We start from the raw sequence: 17,326 nt of genomic DNA, 5'->3' as shown, positions 1-17,326 counted from the left end.
ACGTGCCTGCTCCACTGTCCATCCATTTTCAACTGAGCAGGCCTCGGGGTATGGTCAGTATGCAGGAACAATAAGATGTCTCAGAAGAAGTCAATGCAGTCACGCTTTAATGTGTTTTTACATCCTTTTACGGTTCACAAAGCCAGAATATAAGTACTTATACATTTTTAATAGGAAAGTAATATATTCCCCTAAAAGAAAAATAGATTTGATTAATCATTTGTCATAAAAGTTGCGTGACAGTTGAAACTTCAAGCTTCCAAGCTAGAAAAGCTCAAATAGACAAATTATACTGAAATGTTCTTTAAAGACCAAGCAGCTGTTTTATTAAAATATTAAATTTACATTTTAAAAAGAAATACTCTGATTTATTATTCAATTATGATAATCTTATTGAAGTGACATGGAATTTATGACAATGGGCTTCATTCTGTCCTCAGTTATCCACAGGCAATCAGTTTTGCCATTATTTAGAACTGTGCAGGATCACACACACATAGAAGCAGCGTGCTCTGGAAAGACAAATCCGAGACACTGGATCTCGACTGGAATCTGATTTTCCCCAGAGAAAGTGGGTTTCCAGGTCTGGGACTAGGGCTGATCCAATGCGTGCTGCAATGGGGCCCTTGGTCCAGCCCAAAGAACCTGTCCCAACCTCGCTGTCACAAGAAAAAGGATTTCAGAGCACACCAATGTCGTCCCGCAGCACAAGTGAATGACCTTCAAACAACTTCAAGCAGGTTGAATTTACATTTTACTTAAAAAAAAAAAAAAAAAAAAAAAAAAAAAAGGGAAAGTACATACATGAGGGGAAAATGGGGTGAACAATAATTATCCGAAACCAGGTTTCTACCGTTTTTACCTACAGTTACCACTGTGTTTGGATCGGCCGGGCTCTTGCCAGCTGTCGCACACTTGCTTACAATATGAACAGGATTGTGGATCAAGGAAACATTTTCAAAGTCGAGGCCCGAATGGAAACAGTAAGATACCATACACAGTGTAAGTTTATAGTACACAGCATTTTTTTAAATGACATAACGCAACAGCAGGAAGGAGTAGTAGTAGTTAACAGTTACTAACACTAGAATAATCAAATTTTTATGTTATACATATACAGCAACTAACTGCTTTACAAAAAAAGCAAAATAATACAATATATTGTCACATGTATTTACAGTGTAGTAAATATACTTTTCTGTCAAATTTTACACAAAAACTATTTACAGGTGAATATACTGCATTAAAAAAAAATTGTGGGACCAACACTAGAAGTGACTTTCTGTGGTAAATTTGTTGCATAACAATAAGACGTGCTTCATTACATTTGAAAAAAATGAACCTTAAATGAAACAGAAAAAGCCCTAAAACCTACAACCCAGTTAGGAATAGAGCACTGGAACGCTCCCAGGTGCTCAGTCCACAATACTTATTTGAAATGTTTCCTGTTCTTGGAAACCTCATGCACATTAAAGCAGAAACATTGGCATAATTAACAGGTAGGTTATGCACTATTCAAATACTACTGAATTATCTTTAAGTCAGGGAAAATACGAACATAAAACGTTAATCATCTTTACAGTACTTAACTGTAGTTAGTGTGTAATGGATAACGTGTTCTAAAACAGGGGTGTCAAACATACAGTCCCTGTGATGTAGTTAATGGTCCACATGTTAAAATTGGATTTTTTCTGAATCTGAGTTTTCTTTCTGGAGTGCACAGACTCCACGGCTGCAGAACCAGCCTTCAAGAAGTGACTTGAGTAGCCCACGCAGCAGCGGCTGCCCGGTAGTCTGCGGGCTGCCTGAAGCAGCGACTCAAAGGTGGGAACTCTTAGATCTGTCTCCTGCTCATTAGATCAGGTTTCGAGGCCACATCACCACCAGCAGCTACCTGCTGATCCCGCAGAGCACAAATGGAGTAACGGGTGAGGAGAGCACGCAAGATGGCTGGAGTGGGCGCCGAGCGCGGCGCTCACAGGAATGGAACGGAGCAGCACAGAGAGTATCCACAACAGGAAGAGCAAGTAACAAAGAAAACCAAAAGGCAAAATAACAGCAGCGGCTGTTACAGGGAGCAGGCCAAGTGCTGAATGTGACAGTAAGGCACTGAACAACTAATTACTAATAGGAGTTTAATCTTTAAAGGCCATGGTTTCCCCCCACGATCTAAGCAGAAGCTTCCCAGTGACTGACGGTGGGAGACAACGTCCCTGTGTATCGGGGCGCCCATCTGTGCCCATCGACTGCCATCACGCCCAGTGTCGGCCCCCGTTACCCGACGTGTTTGACACCCCTGCTCTAAGGAAGTTCAGGTCCTCACTGAACCATGCAGTGAACACACCAAAAGACTCCCCCTCCTTCCAGGAAACAGAATAAATTAAATTTTGTTGACTTTATGAAGATACTGTCTTTTTCAGCTGGGACTGAGAGCCTGGAGTAGTTCTAGTTCTCACATGAAAGGTAACGTTAGTCACTGTCTGTTTTGATTTCACATTATATGTATTTCAAAGAATGCATTAATTCTAATTTAGGGACGCCTTTTAAATACAGACAATGCAAAATACTGAAAAAGAGTTGCTCTCAAATGCACCCAGTCCAAACAAAACTGATTTGGTGGTTCATCTGGAATTACTGTTTCTGTTGAAAGAAAATCTGCTCGTAGGAGAAACAACTGAAAATTATGTTTCTCTAATGGCAAATTACCTTTACAAGAGATTCTTTTTCCTCCTACCTACAAATCCTTCAGGCCTCTACCTTTCATTGTCTTCAACAAAAAGGAAAAGGCTGAAATTAGCTCAGTTCAGCACAACCAAGCACAGACTGGCAGCAATGCTGAGGGTGGCTCTTCGCAATTCAACATATGAGATGAGAACGGTTTTTAAATCGACAACTCCCAGAGTTTTACATGAGGAGCAGCTTAGGACATGGCATGAGTCACTGCTCTATTCCTAAACTCAGTTCTAGCCTCACAATCCCGTTCATAGTTGTGTATCAGTTCAGTAACCACACTTCACTGCAGCTCCTACATAGCCAAGAATAAAAAAATTTGGTTAATTGCACAATTCTTCCCATTTTCTAACGTGTCTATTTCAAGACTGCTAATTCTAAGTTTTCCTTTAGTTTTGACAAAACTACTTGCATATTAAGTCAGTGTTCATAGTCTTTCCAGGACTGTAAACAAATTAAAAGAAATTAAATTGTTATTTTATGAATCAATACAATAAAGATATTTTTATTTACATAAATGTTACATAGTTACTGTGTGGATACATGTGAGTTATGTGCTATATCAATAAAATCCAAACACTTAACTGTACCATTCTCTAGTAATTTAGCTGTGGAGTTTGATTTACTGAAAGCCACTAACAAAATTGCACTAGAGGATTTTATTTTATATAGTGGATATACTTGCTTTTCCTTAAAGCCACTTATGGATTGTTAATTTCTAACATACAACAGGGACCTGAAACTGGGAAGCGTGGCTGTTCCTCAGCAGGAGATAGCCGCAGCCCTCCAACGAGCACCCAACGACAGGCCCTTCCACCAGAACCTCCGCTCGCCTCCGCGGCCAAGCGCTCTGCACGCTTTCAGCCCGCGCAGCACCCAGCGCTGCGCCTTCACGCGTCATCAACATAGCAGCACGTTATCACAGTCGTCCATCGCCGACATACGACTGTAGCTGACAAGTCTTTCACAGTGACAGCAACTTCAGTTTTGTGTAACCCCCACGTACGGACCCTCACGATCTAGAACCCCTCAAACGTTCTGCAGGACGGGTTGGACTGCAGATGTCTGTACTGATCCCAGGAATTGCACTGCAAACATTCACACCTAACCTGGATTTGACAGTGTCAGTTATTGTTACATTCATGTACCTTCAGCAGACATTGCTGTTTTTGTATCACTGCTTGGGCAGCACGAAAGCAGCTTTGTGAGCACAGTCCCCCAGAGCTGGACGTTAACGCGTTCCATTTCCCCCTCCAGACCCCACTGGTTCTCTGCCAGGAATTTCTCAAAGGTGCGTATTGTTGGGAAGGGCAAAACTAAAGTTTATGCTAAATGGAAGAAAGAAGCGATAGATTTTCAACACTGCTACAATGACAGCACAACAGTCAGTTCTCAATGATTTTCTTTCCACCATACAACCTTTTTTAGTGCAGTTAAAGTACAGCCAAAAAAAAAAAAAAAACCCCAACCCAAAACAACCCAACAAAAAAAAACTCGCTTTGGAAAAAAGCCAGTTTGTCCAGTCTGGTCCGTACACAGTCCAGGTATGTGAAGCTATGGTCTGGGGAATGAAGAGACTCGTGCAGCCTCCTTGTCCTCTCACATTTATTGCTAATTACTAGGAATTTAATCTAATGTACTGCTCTGGTTAAGCTCATTGTACTGCGGCTATTGTAAGTTTCTTTGAAGTATGGTAAAAAAAAGTCCACAGCTAAAAATCTTACATGTTTGAACTAAAACCAGGATTATAGCAACTTCCCCTGGCTCATAAAGCCACTACCTTGAAAAGTGTGCAAACAGGAGTAAGGATGAACACTTTCCTTTAGAGAAGAAACAAGGCAGATAACAGAAGCACGGCAGAACTGTATGAGAAATGGCTTTCGTATTTGGACACGATACGGTTCTGCAGTGTTACAGAACTCCACACCTCCTCCGGCTACAAAGTCCGTCAGGATCTATATGGGCAGTTCTGAAACACCGGCTTACATCAAGAACAGAAGGAAAGACATGAAGGCATTAAAATTCAGGCAATGTTTCAAGAGTTGATCATCTGGCAACACGGCTGACAGGATGGGAACTTTGAAATCAAGTGCAGCATCACAACCGGTGGATGGCCCTTTGTGAGGGCCCACATGTGTCAGTCAGTTTCCAAAAGAAAAGAAAATAAAGAAAAAAAATTAGAAAGAAGTAATCACACAATCTTTTTGATGCTGTGACGTTTGAAACTGCCAGCGCTGCGCTGCTTTTGCACTTGGCTCGCGGAGCCGTGGCGCATCCTCCCACTGTTGGAGTGTCCGGCGGTGGGCGAAAGCTCTACGTTCTCCTTGTCGATCCCTGGGGAAACACAAGGACCACGGTTAACGCCCCTGCCTTGGCCATCCCCCAACTCTAAGGGCGGCCCCCAATGGGTGTCCTCTGGCAGTGCTGGGCCCAAGCGCGGCTCCAGCTCCCCCTGACCCTGGGGAGGGCGAGGGACAGCAGGGCTGGAGCGAGGGGCCTGGCAGAGCTGCAGGGGACCCGCCTGCACAGGTGTCAGGAGTCCGGACAAAGAAGGACATCGTGGTCCAAAGCCCTGCGGAATTCTGCCATGCTGACAAGGGGCAGTTCATTCCAAACAGCGCTTGGCAACACCAGCCAGCAGTGATGCCGCCTGCCTGGGAAAGCAGTCACAATGTACTTGTAAAAAGAATTAATTACTTGTGGTAGCTTAACCCCAACAGGCAGGTCAGCACCATGTAACCGCTGGTCATCCCCCTCCACCCCAGCGGGACAGAGGGAGAGGAAAGGAAGAGTAAAAGCAAGAAAATTTGGGCATCCTGATTAAAATAAAAAGTCTAGGTAAGTGAGGGATTTGTGGAAGAAAAAGCAAAACAAAACAAGTGATGCAATCGCAATCGCTCAGCAGCCCCGTGCCCAGCCAGGTCCTGGGTGCAGGACGGCTGACCGCCAGCATCCCTCTTAGTCACCCAGCGGCACGCCGTTGCGGACTAACCCGTGGGCTGCGCCCACCCCACCCACTGCCCACCCTGCCTCCTCCCAGCGGGGCTGAGCGAGGATCAGAGCAGGCCCTGCCCCGCGCCAACGCTGTGCAGCACGGCTTTGGTCACGCAGCTAAAAGGCAGCCCCGTGCCAGCTGCTGTGAGAAAATCAGCTCTACCCAGCCAGGCCCCAGTGTAACACAGCCTTGCCGTCGGTGATGTTTCTGCCTCTCCAATGACAAATCTAAATACCGTTATTTCATTGCAGTGCTGTAGTATCAAAAATATTTTTTTCAAGATCAGATGCATGACCCTGTGTTCCACAAGAGCCTGGACTCCGACCACATAAACCACCTCCACATGCTGAAGCACGATGCCTGCTCACACAGACCTAGGCACTCACCCTACACACAGCTTGGCACATTTCAACAGGACTCGTTCAAATCTTTTTTTCCCCCCTCCCTTAAAGTTGCAGCTTGAATTCACCGTTAAACTGTCTCCAGCAATAAAAGACAAAATACTTTGGACTATGGGCACTGGCTGATCTGTTCCAATCTATGCTGCTTTCCTACAATGTGAGAACAGGGGTACCAACTGCTCACTGACCTCACCCAGTCAGCTCTTCAAACAGGAGCGGGAGTTTTATTTAATGTGGGAAACGGCACACGTAAACGTTCACACGGCAGATGAAGGGCTCCCCTGCATCCTCAGAGCATCCGTACCCACTGAGAACACTAAGTCTCCCAGGCCACAAAGCCCTTCCTGGCTCAGCTTTGAGAAGACTGAGCAAAAAGTCTGACTCGAGTCTCTTCTGACTTTTGCATTCTCTGGGAGGATGACAGTCTGTCCAGTCCAGGGGCTTCTTCAAGCCAAAAATCAACGACTGCTTCCGAACAGGGGAACGGCGGGGTGAGGAAGGCTCGTACCTGAGCCTACAGGGTTCTGCTGCAATGGCAGCGGCTCATGCTTGCTACTAGAGAAGATTCATGTGCATTCAGGTACCTACAATTCCACTCATCTCGGCTCACAAAAGATCAGTAAAAGTACATAACGTACAAATCAATGTTGGGAGGACTCTGTCTCACTGCCAGGAAGAATGAAAGGCTCAGCTGGCTTACTCTGCGTACAATGAAATGGGACCGATGCAGGTATTTGCTTGAAGAATTAAGTGTCAAAGTGTAGACACCAATTATAATGCTTTAAGCACTGGCATACTGAGAGGGGGAGGGGAAAAAAAAATAAAAGAGCGCCAACAATTAACTTGGAACAAGGACAAGTAAAGAAACTGTTTTCTAAGCATGGTATTAACAGGAAACATGCAGAGCAGGTGAGTCTGGAAATCCTTACAAGAACTGCTGTGGCCTAAGTTCAGCTCCACCAAAGGTGGGAGGAGGCTGAGGGAGTACAAGAGAAGGATGAAACCAGACAGGTCTATACCCAAGTGCATACACTTTTCTGAGAAGCTTTGCACATTCGCTGCAGGACAAGGCAACTCTATTATGTTTTACTAAAAGAATCACATAAAAAAAACCCTCGAAAATTAACTGCTTTAGTGTAAACTTCATGCTGACAATGATGACAACAGATGAAAGCCCTGGGTTATGAGCTGTTACTCTAACAGCTCTGGACACAGTAACTTGAAGATATAAAAGCTGAGACTTGTGTTTAATGCAGACATGCTTCCGACAATCATTACTTTTATTCTGAGTTCATCGTTCATGTTGCAGTATCTTAGTATAGCTGTCACATTATTCCTGCAACAAAATCAGTGTCTGATGTGGGTTTAGCAACACTCAACACTTGTGGTACATCTGCAGCAGTGGAATGAACAGCGGGAAGGGTGTTTTTATGCAAGAGGGTAAAAGTGCAGTCAGCAGCAAAAACTGGAATGTCTGACAGTGAACAAAACGTTAGAACAAAATCCTGCTGCTATAAATGACATCTCCCACGGTTATGTCTCATTCCTATAAGAAACTGATTCTCATTGGCATTAGCAAGAATAAAGAACACACTCCACAATTCACACACATATAGGGCCAACTTCAGAACACCAGCCAGGAGCTGGCTGCAGGCTACATCGCCTTTCCTCTCCTCGCGTGGGTGTGTGCTTACAAAAACCACAAACTCCAATGAGAATAGCAAGCAACCCATGGGCATGAGCAAAAAAACCCGCTTCTGCAGCTTTTCCTTACTCCTCTGTACAGAAGTAGCAATCCGGTGGTGTTGAGGACCCACTCTACTGAGCTTCTGTCTGCTGCAGTTTAGGGCACAGAACTCGTGTCGGTTTACTGGTGGTGTGTAACTGAAGTTACAACAGACTTCCAGTGCATCTAACGAGCTCATGTGAAATAGTTCACTGTAGCTTAGTACCTGCAGCAGAGTAGTTCCACATACCAAGCATCTCCTTCTCTACTCCCAAATTGATCTTATTCTTAAAGATGTGACTGACTGACTTTGCCTGCTCGATCATCAGACACAATTGGCATCGCACAAGAAACGCAACAGCTTAGCACTTACACTGAAGCCATTCCTGCTGTCAAAAGGATCGGTAAACTGCTTCTCATGCCACCAGCCCAACCCTGAAGCAGATCAAGCAGTATTGCGTGCAAATATGGTGAAAGTAGAGTGTACCTTGATGAGGAAGCTGCATGAAAACTGCAGATTTAGAGCAAGGCAGAGAAGCTTCACAGACACAGAATGAAAGAAATAATGTAAGTGAACAACGTCCATGACAAGGGGAAGAAAAGGGGAAGGAAAGGGAACGGAGAAGAGATGGTGTCAGACAAACATTTATAAACAATGAGCTTGCCTATTTGTATCCACATACCAGAGAAGAAGTTTTCACAGATCTGCAACTTGGTATACTTGTAACCATAATAAAACCCCTCATTTGGCTGAAAGCTTCTTTAACTCAGTGTGATAAAGGAGCTTAGCACTGCTACATACTTGATTTTCGTGTTCAGTAGTTCTCAAATCAAAGTGGATGATGGATCTGCATCCCTTATTCGTCCCACAGTTGCCTTACTGTTTCAAGCAATCCTGTGGCCCACCTTTACTTCATATTCTGAACGTCTTTCACCAGTGATTTTGATTTGGCAGATACTAGGTCTTCCACCCCTTATTCCCTCACTCTCATCTCTACAGTGTAAACGTGTACAGCAACGACAATGTCACCAGGCACCTCCAGGCACAGTTAACGAGAATGCAAAATTCATGTATGCAGCTGTGAAGCTGTACAAAGTGCCAGAACACCAATTAAATTTTTAATATAATTAAACAGCTTAAAAAGCAAAGCATGTTTTATGTCAAGTTGTACTGCTTAAGATACAATTTCACTGGTTTAAACTGGTATGTTGATTGAAGTGGAGCAATGTAATAAATGTGGAATGAAGGAGCAAAATGAAAAGCTCCATCCCGTGACCTGATCCACAGTTTGAGAAAGCTGGAGATCCCCTGATCAAACCCCAAGTCTTTGTATTCAAATTGCTAGAATGAAGCGAGAATGCTCAAGGAAATAGGCAGGACACTAATAAATAGTAAGTGATGAGGGGAGAACACCACTCAGATTAAACACGAAGCACAAGGCTTTCCTTAAGTAGCAGCTACTTCAGGCTATTTCACATCAGCTGGAAACGCCTATATAGGCTGGTTCTTTACAGAGATGCCTCCAGTCTGGTTACACCAAAATGGCACCATTAGTCCCTCATGTTGGTCTTTTACAATTTAATTTCCAAGCAAACCACACGCTAAGCATCATAAATACATTATTACAGACTCACTAGTAGCCCCAAAAAGTTCACTAGTTCCTAGGTCCACTTGTGGAGATGAGCTCTTAACCAGCGTTTGAGAAGAGCCATCTGTTTGCAGATGAAAGAGAATTTTGACAGGCTGGATTAATTCCTTCCTCTTAGCTAACAAAGGAAGAAGGAACAGAAAGTGAGGCGTATGGAAGGAAGACATTTACACAGAAAAATGCTTTTTTCGCTAGTAGAGGGCCTAATCCTGCATCATCACTTCATCCTTGCAAGAAGTAGTGTTGGAATTGCCAGATGCCACATTCTAAACAGAAAGATGCTGCCCATAGTGCGCACACTTCCACACTGACAGCAAGGTCTGGCTCCTTTCCCTCCTCGAATTTTATCCTTCTCCTTGTTCCAGTAGCACAGATGATTCTGAGCTGTATGTTGAAGTTGCTATTGAACCACTTCCCTTTTCCATAATCTTGGTAGTTACCTGTACCTGCAGTCTCTCAGGAGTTGGTATACGGAGATACAGAGACAGGATGAGCTGCATGACAATGTAATAAAGTGGCTGCATTATATATTCATAACATATAATGGACATTGTGAAGTGTTAAGTAGCTCTTCAAACTCAACTTTCACCAGTTCTTATTACTCTGATCAAAAGGGACTCTGATGGCACCAGCAGGTCCCTTTTCAGGCCACACTGCTCTTTCCCTTGTTCCCACGCACGAATGAAAAAGGAGGAAACAATGGCAACACTGGTCTCCTTTAGGCTAGAGAGACATGTAACAACTGTGACAAATATGCTTCACACTTCCTCTCCTCACTTGGGACAACTATTTCATGTAATAAATCATCTTAAATCGGCAGGAAACTGGAAAGCAAATCTTGTTTTGAGTACATTTACACCGACAGGGATCTTGAAATATAATTCTAGAATGCTTTATCAATATTTCAGGAAGGTGGTGTCCCCCAGATTAAACCATTTCCTTCTCATACTGGAAAAAAGCAAGTTGTTATCACTTCTCACTGCATGAAATAAATCACTATTCCCAAATTAATCAAACACACAGCGTGCTCTCTTACCTCTGTTGCACCTCTACACGTGCCTCACCTCTGCAATACTCGTCATACTGGGCAAAAAGCATGCATCACATCTGTGAGCAAACTGATAATCTGGAAGACCAGATTCCTTGAACCGAGCCAAGGCCAGTTAGGCAGAACTTATTTCAGGGCTTGCAGAAACCAGTGAACAAGAGTGGAAAAAACCCAGAACACCTCTGCGAATACTATACCTAAATACAAGTGGCTTCTAGCCTTCCTTTGAGGTTAGAAACAAAGCGGAAGCAAAAGGCTGGCCGGCTTCAGTGTTCAGAACTGCAACAGTTAAATCCTAATTTAAGAAACAGCATACAGTATAATTTTTATGACAAAGAAGAGTAAAGAAGTTGCTCAATATACAGACACTAATCCAAAATCACTTCAGGAAGAGTCTTCACACAGATTTCTTTGACATAAATTCCATTTTCTTCCTAATTTTAATTTTCTCTGGCTTATGCTTCGTCTGCTATTCTGAATAATTTTTACTCTTTTTTTCATTTTTCACCCTGAAAATCTATGCTGTTAAATTTAACCTCTGCATTTCCCTGTAATTCCCTTCTCCCCAAGCCAGAAGGAGTTCAGTGGTTTTATCCATTTACTGCCTTTGATGACTGTTCTTTTCTTGAACACCTTCATTTTATCAGCAGCACATTTCTGGCAATACAGTGGTCTGAACTGACCCGGTATTCCACACATCTCTAGCGGAATGCACGCTCTTTTGTCTTCAAGGGAGGGTAGTCCCTCTGCATGATGCTGCCTGTATGAACACTGGCCTTAAATCATCAGTCAATTGAAACAGAGTCAGCCCAGACACACTCTTCCACAGCACAGTTCTGGATTATTTTTCCTAATACGTGCTACCTTGTAGTGCCCAGATAGGTATTACTCTCCTTGCGAAATATTGTATGTTTATTAATTTTCAAGACTCCACTGCGGCATATGTTCCATATTAAGATGCAGCTGTTACTCGTTCTGATGCACTTAATGCTATTTCCTTCACGTATAATGACCTGGGAGACAGCTTTCGTGCTGGACAGAATCCAACATTGGAAATACCAGCGAAACAGCTCAGTGTTCATTCGACTCAAGCACGCAATGAAGTTTTATGCATAAACACATCTGAAGAGACAACGAGGCTGAGTGTGTGGCTACAAACCCAGTAAATTCAGTAAGTTTCCCTTACCTATGTAGTACCAGAACAGCTACTGACCTGGGGAGTGTTGGGAAGTCGCAAGCGAGGTCATGGAATTGGAAAGGTTAAGGTTGGCAGTAATGCTGAGCTGGCTCTGCACTGCGGGAGGATATGGAGATGTGGGCGTCAGGAGAGATTCTTCACTGGTTTCCTCATCAATTCCAGGCAAATACGTGTCAATCAAGGCATCAAGAAACTTCACTATGAGCTCAGCATAGTCAGGGATTTGTGTTTGCTGTGGGCGATGGTGGCGGGGGGAAGGAAAAAAAAAATTGGTTCTTTTCTTTCTACTTTTCTGTCAATACCAGCTTTGACTCAGAACTCTAGCATTACACTGGTTTTGCCTGAAAATTTTAAAGTGTTTGATGTGAATATCTGTACAACCCAATTTGTGGTCTTTTCCAGATTAATCTAAACATGCATGTTAAAGACCATTTGTAGGTGTAATTTCTGTAGCGCGTGGAAGAACAAGGTTAGAAAAGAAAGGCCACGGCATCCAGGAGGTGAACTGCCCCAGCTGCTGGTACCTAACACGGTACTAACAGCACTGCCCATGCCCCCAGAGCCTGACATCCAGAACGCTGCCCACGCTGCTCAGCTAGTTCTTGTTACGAGGACTAGAGGGTACAAATGGCAGTACAGACGGTCAGCGCTCAATGTGTTTGTTCTGTTGTAACCTAAGCTTTAACTTTCTGGAATTTCGTTATCCAATGAATCCCTTACGCTGCAAGATACATGTAATAAACTAAAGACTTTCTGATCGATACTGTCCATCCAAGGCCCCTTAGTGAACCTGGGGGCAGTAAAAAGGTGCATTTACACACCCGACTGCTTTTACCCAGCTTTGGTAACTTGACCTTACCGCGTGTGACAGAATAATCTGATGCAGGCTCAAGAACTGTTTTAGCTAAGTGAGCCTTAGAGTCCCAACTTGCTCACATAAACTCTATGACACGTCATTTATTTGCATCTTTCCTGGAGCATCAGTGCCCTTTATACAGAAAACAAAGGCAAATCGCTCATGAACTTAATGTACTGTTCATACCTTAGAAAACGGGCCAGCAAACCTCCATAACCCATTAAATCCAAAACCTGCAACAACAAATTGAATGTTACCACAAAAACACAGTTCTCAACTGACTGTGAACAACTAGAAAGTACATGTAGTACATCCCTCAGATCTACTTAGGTACGGAAATGAAGTATTTTGATTCGGAGATGCAACACTAGATTTTGTCCAAACCACGTATAACCAACATAAGGCATTTTAATTTCTATATGAAGTACATAAGTAGCAATAACCTGGAAATCTCAGAGCATCTCAGAGCTGTCATACAAGAAATTCTTGATGATTTTTTTAAAAGGTAAATTTAGCATGTAAATAAACATCTCATTTTAAAAATTATGTCAACATTCAAGTTTTTCCTCAACTGTCATCTGTTTCTTATGGATCTTCCTGTAAAGTTTTTGATTAAGGACCAAATATAAAATATTTATGTTTTAGGCATTCAAGTGTCACTTGAAAGTGAGCTCGGGCACTGAAAAACAAACATTACTCTATGGAATTTACCAATAATTAAATCAACCCTTAACTTTCAAGGTTAACTTAAAACTCATCATTTATCACCACTGTTCATGTTTTGCATTTCTTTAAATTGCTTAGTGGAAACAGAACACTGAGTTACAACTCCTTTTTACTCACAGTGGTGGTATAATACTTCCAATATTTGGTGCACAACTGCAGCAAATGGCTTTAATATTCATGTTGGCAGGGTGGGGTTTAATATGCAAACTCTGACTTTTACTAGGATGTAAGAAGTTGGAGAGATGCCACACAAGGCTGCCTGACTAGTCTATCAGGGCTGCAACTCTGAAACATGTTCAGTAGCAAATCTAACTTAAGGCACAGAAGTTTCTCAAAAAATGGCCAAATACTTACTCTGTAGATAAGAAGTTTGGTACTGGGGTGGAGACTCTTCATGGTAGACGACACTCTGAACAATCCCATGAATTGGATTCAACAAATTTGGATCCTGGCACAGCGATAAAAGTGTATTGATCTTGGAATCCAATAAATTATGCCTGCAGAAAAGCAAAGTGGCTTATTTTTTCTTCATTAAATAAATCTGCAGTTCCCGACTGACCTCAGCACATGGCAGTTAAGGTGGGATTTTCAAAAACTCAGTGATTTCAGAAGTTGAATACAACTCATATACGTGTTCAGTGAGGACTTTTACCATGTGCCACAATTTCAAAAAACTGTGCTAACAATATAACCCATTAAAGCATTTACCTAGCACTTTAAATTGCAAATATTTAATTATTTAAAAAAAATAAAAAATCATTGGATTTGTGTGCATGTCAGAGCTGCAATTTCAAAGCAGCTTTTTTAACTTCTGGGCGCACTGTCTCACTTGAGCTCTCTTGCAGATCTCATGCATGTTTGCTTGCTTCTTTTTAATACAAATGCCAGTTACTTACAAATGTGGTTTCAATAACTCACAGAACTTGTCTGTATTTTGACCATTACTTTACAAAGCCAAAAAAAGGTAGTGGTATTTTTAAATGAAGCTCAGGTCGGTTTTAAAAAGTCTACTCATCTTCATTTCCGATAGTTGGGTTTCCCTTACATCTACTGACTCCAGTGAATACTACTTTTAAGGGATATCTGCAGAAATACATCCAAAAAGTATCTTAAACTCTGCTTTAAATCAGTTTTGATATGTGCTTGGGATACCAATTAAAAAACCTGCATCTGAGTGGGGTGACAATAACACTTAAGGGACAGCATACACTGACTTGTACAGAAAGGTACATGAATGCATTAAAATGTCATTTGATTCTCCACAGTATCAAAAAGCGATAAAGCCATTCCAAGTCACTGGACCAGAGTAATGGCAGCAGTGATGCTGAAAGCTTCGGGAAGAAAGGATGGCTGTACAGACAGGCGCCCTGGCAACCGCTGCACCCAGTTCGCCCACGCTCTGCCAGCCTGCCTGACAACGCGAAGCTGAGGCGCTCTGAGGGCCATCTGTATCCGTGGTATCTGAGGATGTTCCGGTAAGAACATCAAATTCATTTAACACAGTAGGAAAGGGCAATTCTCAAATTGCTGTGGACACAGGTCTCAAGAAGCCACGGACAGCCTGCAGCTAGCAACCCACACGTGAGCAAAGTACCTCGCACATCCCTGTCCTGGTCCAGAGAAGGGCCAAGTACAGAGTCACCGTAAACAAGTGCTGTAGATACTTACACAACAGGGAAGACCTTTGGGAAGACAACACTGGCTTCTGCTAAATACTCATACAGAATCCGCTGGTCAAACTCATCAGTAGTGTACTTCACTAATGTTGCCTGTCGTAACGGAAAGGATCAAATTAGCATGCTTCTAATTTAATTCAAGTAGTTATAGGCTTTCCTTGTTGTTGCTAGGGGTTTAAGATTTCCGAATAGCAGAAAGCAGCATTACAAAAGATTAATTTATGTCCTCTTTGGACATGGAATCAAGTTACATGTGTATGCAGGAAACAATAAAAACAGTTGGTAATAGCTTCTATTTTGGCAAAAAAATTAGCTAGTCAGTTTCTGACAAAACGGAGTTTCAGAATTATACCAATAAAGTTACTATTCCTGGTATATCTGAAGAAAGCACTATCATACTGTACCTATATTACTAGTTAATATTTTTTAAACCGAATTATGCTGGGATTCCAACATTTTTTACTTCTTAACCTTTTAAGCACAATACATTAATATCTTTTTATTACAGAAAATTACTTTGTGATAAAAATCTGCCAGGAAAAAGGGACAACTGTTGGACAAATTCTACAAAACAATACAGAGTAACAAAAATTCAGCATTTGCTCTCAAAAGAGCATTTAAATACATTTCCAAAAGTGATGCCTAGGAAGCTGGAAGAACAGCAACAAAAGAATAGACTTGCACATCGCAGTCATTCTGATCCATATAAATTTAGAAACACTGCAAGGAACATGTACGCATCTTTGGAAGGTAAAAGAGTATCAGAAAATAACAGACAATACACAGAAATAAAGCTTACAAGAACTGTAAGCAGCAGTGCTTGAATTTTTGGGTCAGTCAGAACTTCTTCATCTAGGAGCACATTTGACTCAGAAACAGAAACTTTTCGAAGATGTGGGTGTTGCTGTGGTGATATTCTCTGGGTTTCTGCCAGGTAAAAAAGAGCAACTCATCCAAAGCGAAATAAACCCAAACCAAAATAGAATTAGCGCTTGCACAACAAATTCAGTCATATGCACACTTCAGAGTTCACCAACCTTTTCACAAAGTACAAAAGCAACAACTATGCTGCAATACCAGCAGCACTAGACCGTTATGTGGGATGTATTACCAAATGGCAAACAATAACCCTCCTTTCCTACAGGGTGAAATACAAGCCCGAGGTGGCCAGTACCACAGCCAGGGCCAGGCAGCAGACTGATGTCAGACCCAGCACAAGACCCCCCGGCCTGCATTGCAGTTGGGGCTGGGGGCACAGGAAGCAGATGTAGGAGAAGATGAAGAGAGGCATTCCGGGCACTAGGTCACGCTCCCTCTCCTGCAGAAATCTGCAGCTAGGGCTTACAAACTTACAGAAAGCCAAATTTTAGTTATTTCATTTCACTCCTGCATTGCAGTGCTTTATAGCTGCCCCTCATTCTGCATCTGCAAACTGAGCAGCTCTAATGGAAACCTCAGTTGCCAGAGAGACGGAAGAGTCTACTCTCCAAAAGCCACTGTTAAGAAAGGTATTTCCCCCTTACCTTGTAGTAACCTAGGCAAATAAACACTGATTCCAGAAATAAGCCTTTGTAGATACATACAAAGCATTTATAATTGGTATTATTCTTAAAATGTTAGTTTCTCACCCATTTCATAATCATTTTCGGCTACTCTCCTCATTTTGGGAGGCGTTGTGATTCCAGATTCCATGTCTTGCCTTTTAGGAGCCTTTGTGTCCGATATCAAATGGTCAAAACTTTTCCTTGTACCTGAAAACAATTTATCAGGCAATTAAAAACATTAAACCTAAAGTCCATATTCTAACTTTTCCTGATTTTCTGCTACTCTATCTACATCATATTGATAGGAATCTGAGGACATTTTCACTGTTATTTTCATCAGGGATGGTAGAGAAAATACAATCACACCATGCTGCTCTCCATCAGAGTTTCCAAAATGCTTCACAATACATATGAGAAAAGCAAGCAATTTATTCCAATTTGTAAGCTGTGGGCATGCTATGGTTTCCTGGTCAACATGTCACATTGAATAAACATGCCAAAATGTGATTACTGGAAAGGAAGCAGTAATAGCGCTGTAATGAAAGAAATGCCCCTCTCCTTCCGTATACATCGTATAATATAATGTAAAAGGGTGCCTACAAGTTATGCAAGGCAACTCATCCTGCTTCTCTGATATTAAGACTTTACTTGTAAACACGATGCACTGAGAAGTCATGAATAAAAATCAGATTGCTTACAAAACATCTAAAATGTTCTGGGACCATCTCTTCTAGCATAAATAGAGTATTCAATATAGTAGCTAAGGTATTGAGCTTC

At 42.2% G+C, this 17,326-nt stretch overlaps 1 protein-coding gene across 3 annotated transcripts in view; it reads right to left on the bottom strand.

The window, feature by feature from the left end:
- Window positions 1-90: 90 nt before the first annotated feature.
- The window catches only part of NF1 (neurofibromin 1), a 103,685-nt gene continuing 86,449 nt past the window's right edge, over window positions 91-17,326 (bottom strand). For all 3 annotated transcript variants that reach the window (XM_056353174.1, XM_056353180.1, XM_056353190.1), the window contains 7 exons: window positions 16,634-16,756; window positions 15,805-15,932; window positions 14,998-15,098; window positions 13,684-13,826; window positions 12,790-12,836; window positions 11,763-11,979; window positions 91-5,064 (listed from right to left, as the gene is read on the bottom strand). In XM_056353174.1, the coding sequence (XP_056209149.1) occupies window positions 4,922-5,064; window positions 11,763-11,979; window positions 12,790-12,836; window positions 13,684-13,826; window positions 14,998-15,098; window positions 15,805-15,932; window positions 16,634-16,756 (902 nt within the window). In that variant the 3' untranslated portion in view covers window positions 91-4,921. The remainder of the gene's footprint in view (window positions 5,065-11,762; window positions 11,980-12,789; window positions 12,837-13,683; window positions 13,827-14,997; window positions 15,099-15,804; window positions 15,933-16,633; window positions 16,757-17,326) is intronic.

Source organism: Falco biarmicus, chromosome 1, assembly GCF_023638135.1.
Source record: "Falco biarmicus isolate bFalBia1 chromosome 1, bFalBia1.pri, whole genome shotgun sequence".
NCBI lineage: Eukaryota > Metazoa > Chordata > Aves > Falconiformes > Falconidae > Falco > Falco biarmicus.
The sequence above is the reverse complement of the archived record's forward strand: the minus strand, read 5'-3'. Positions and strand labels throughout refer to the sequence as shown.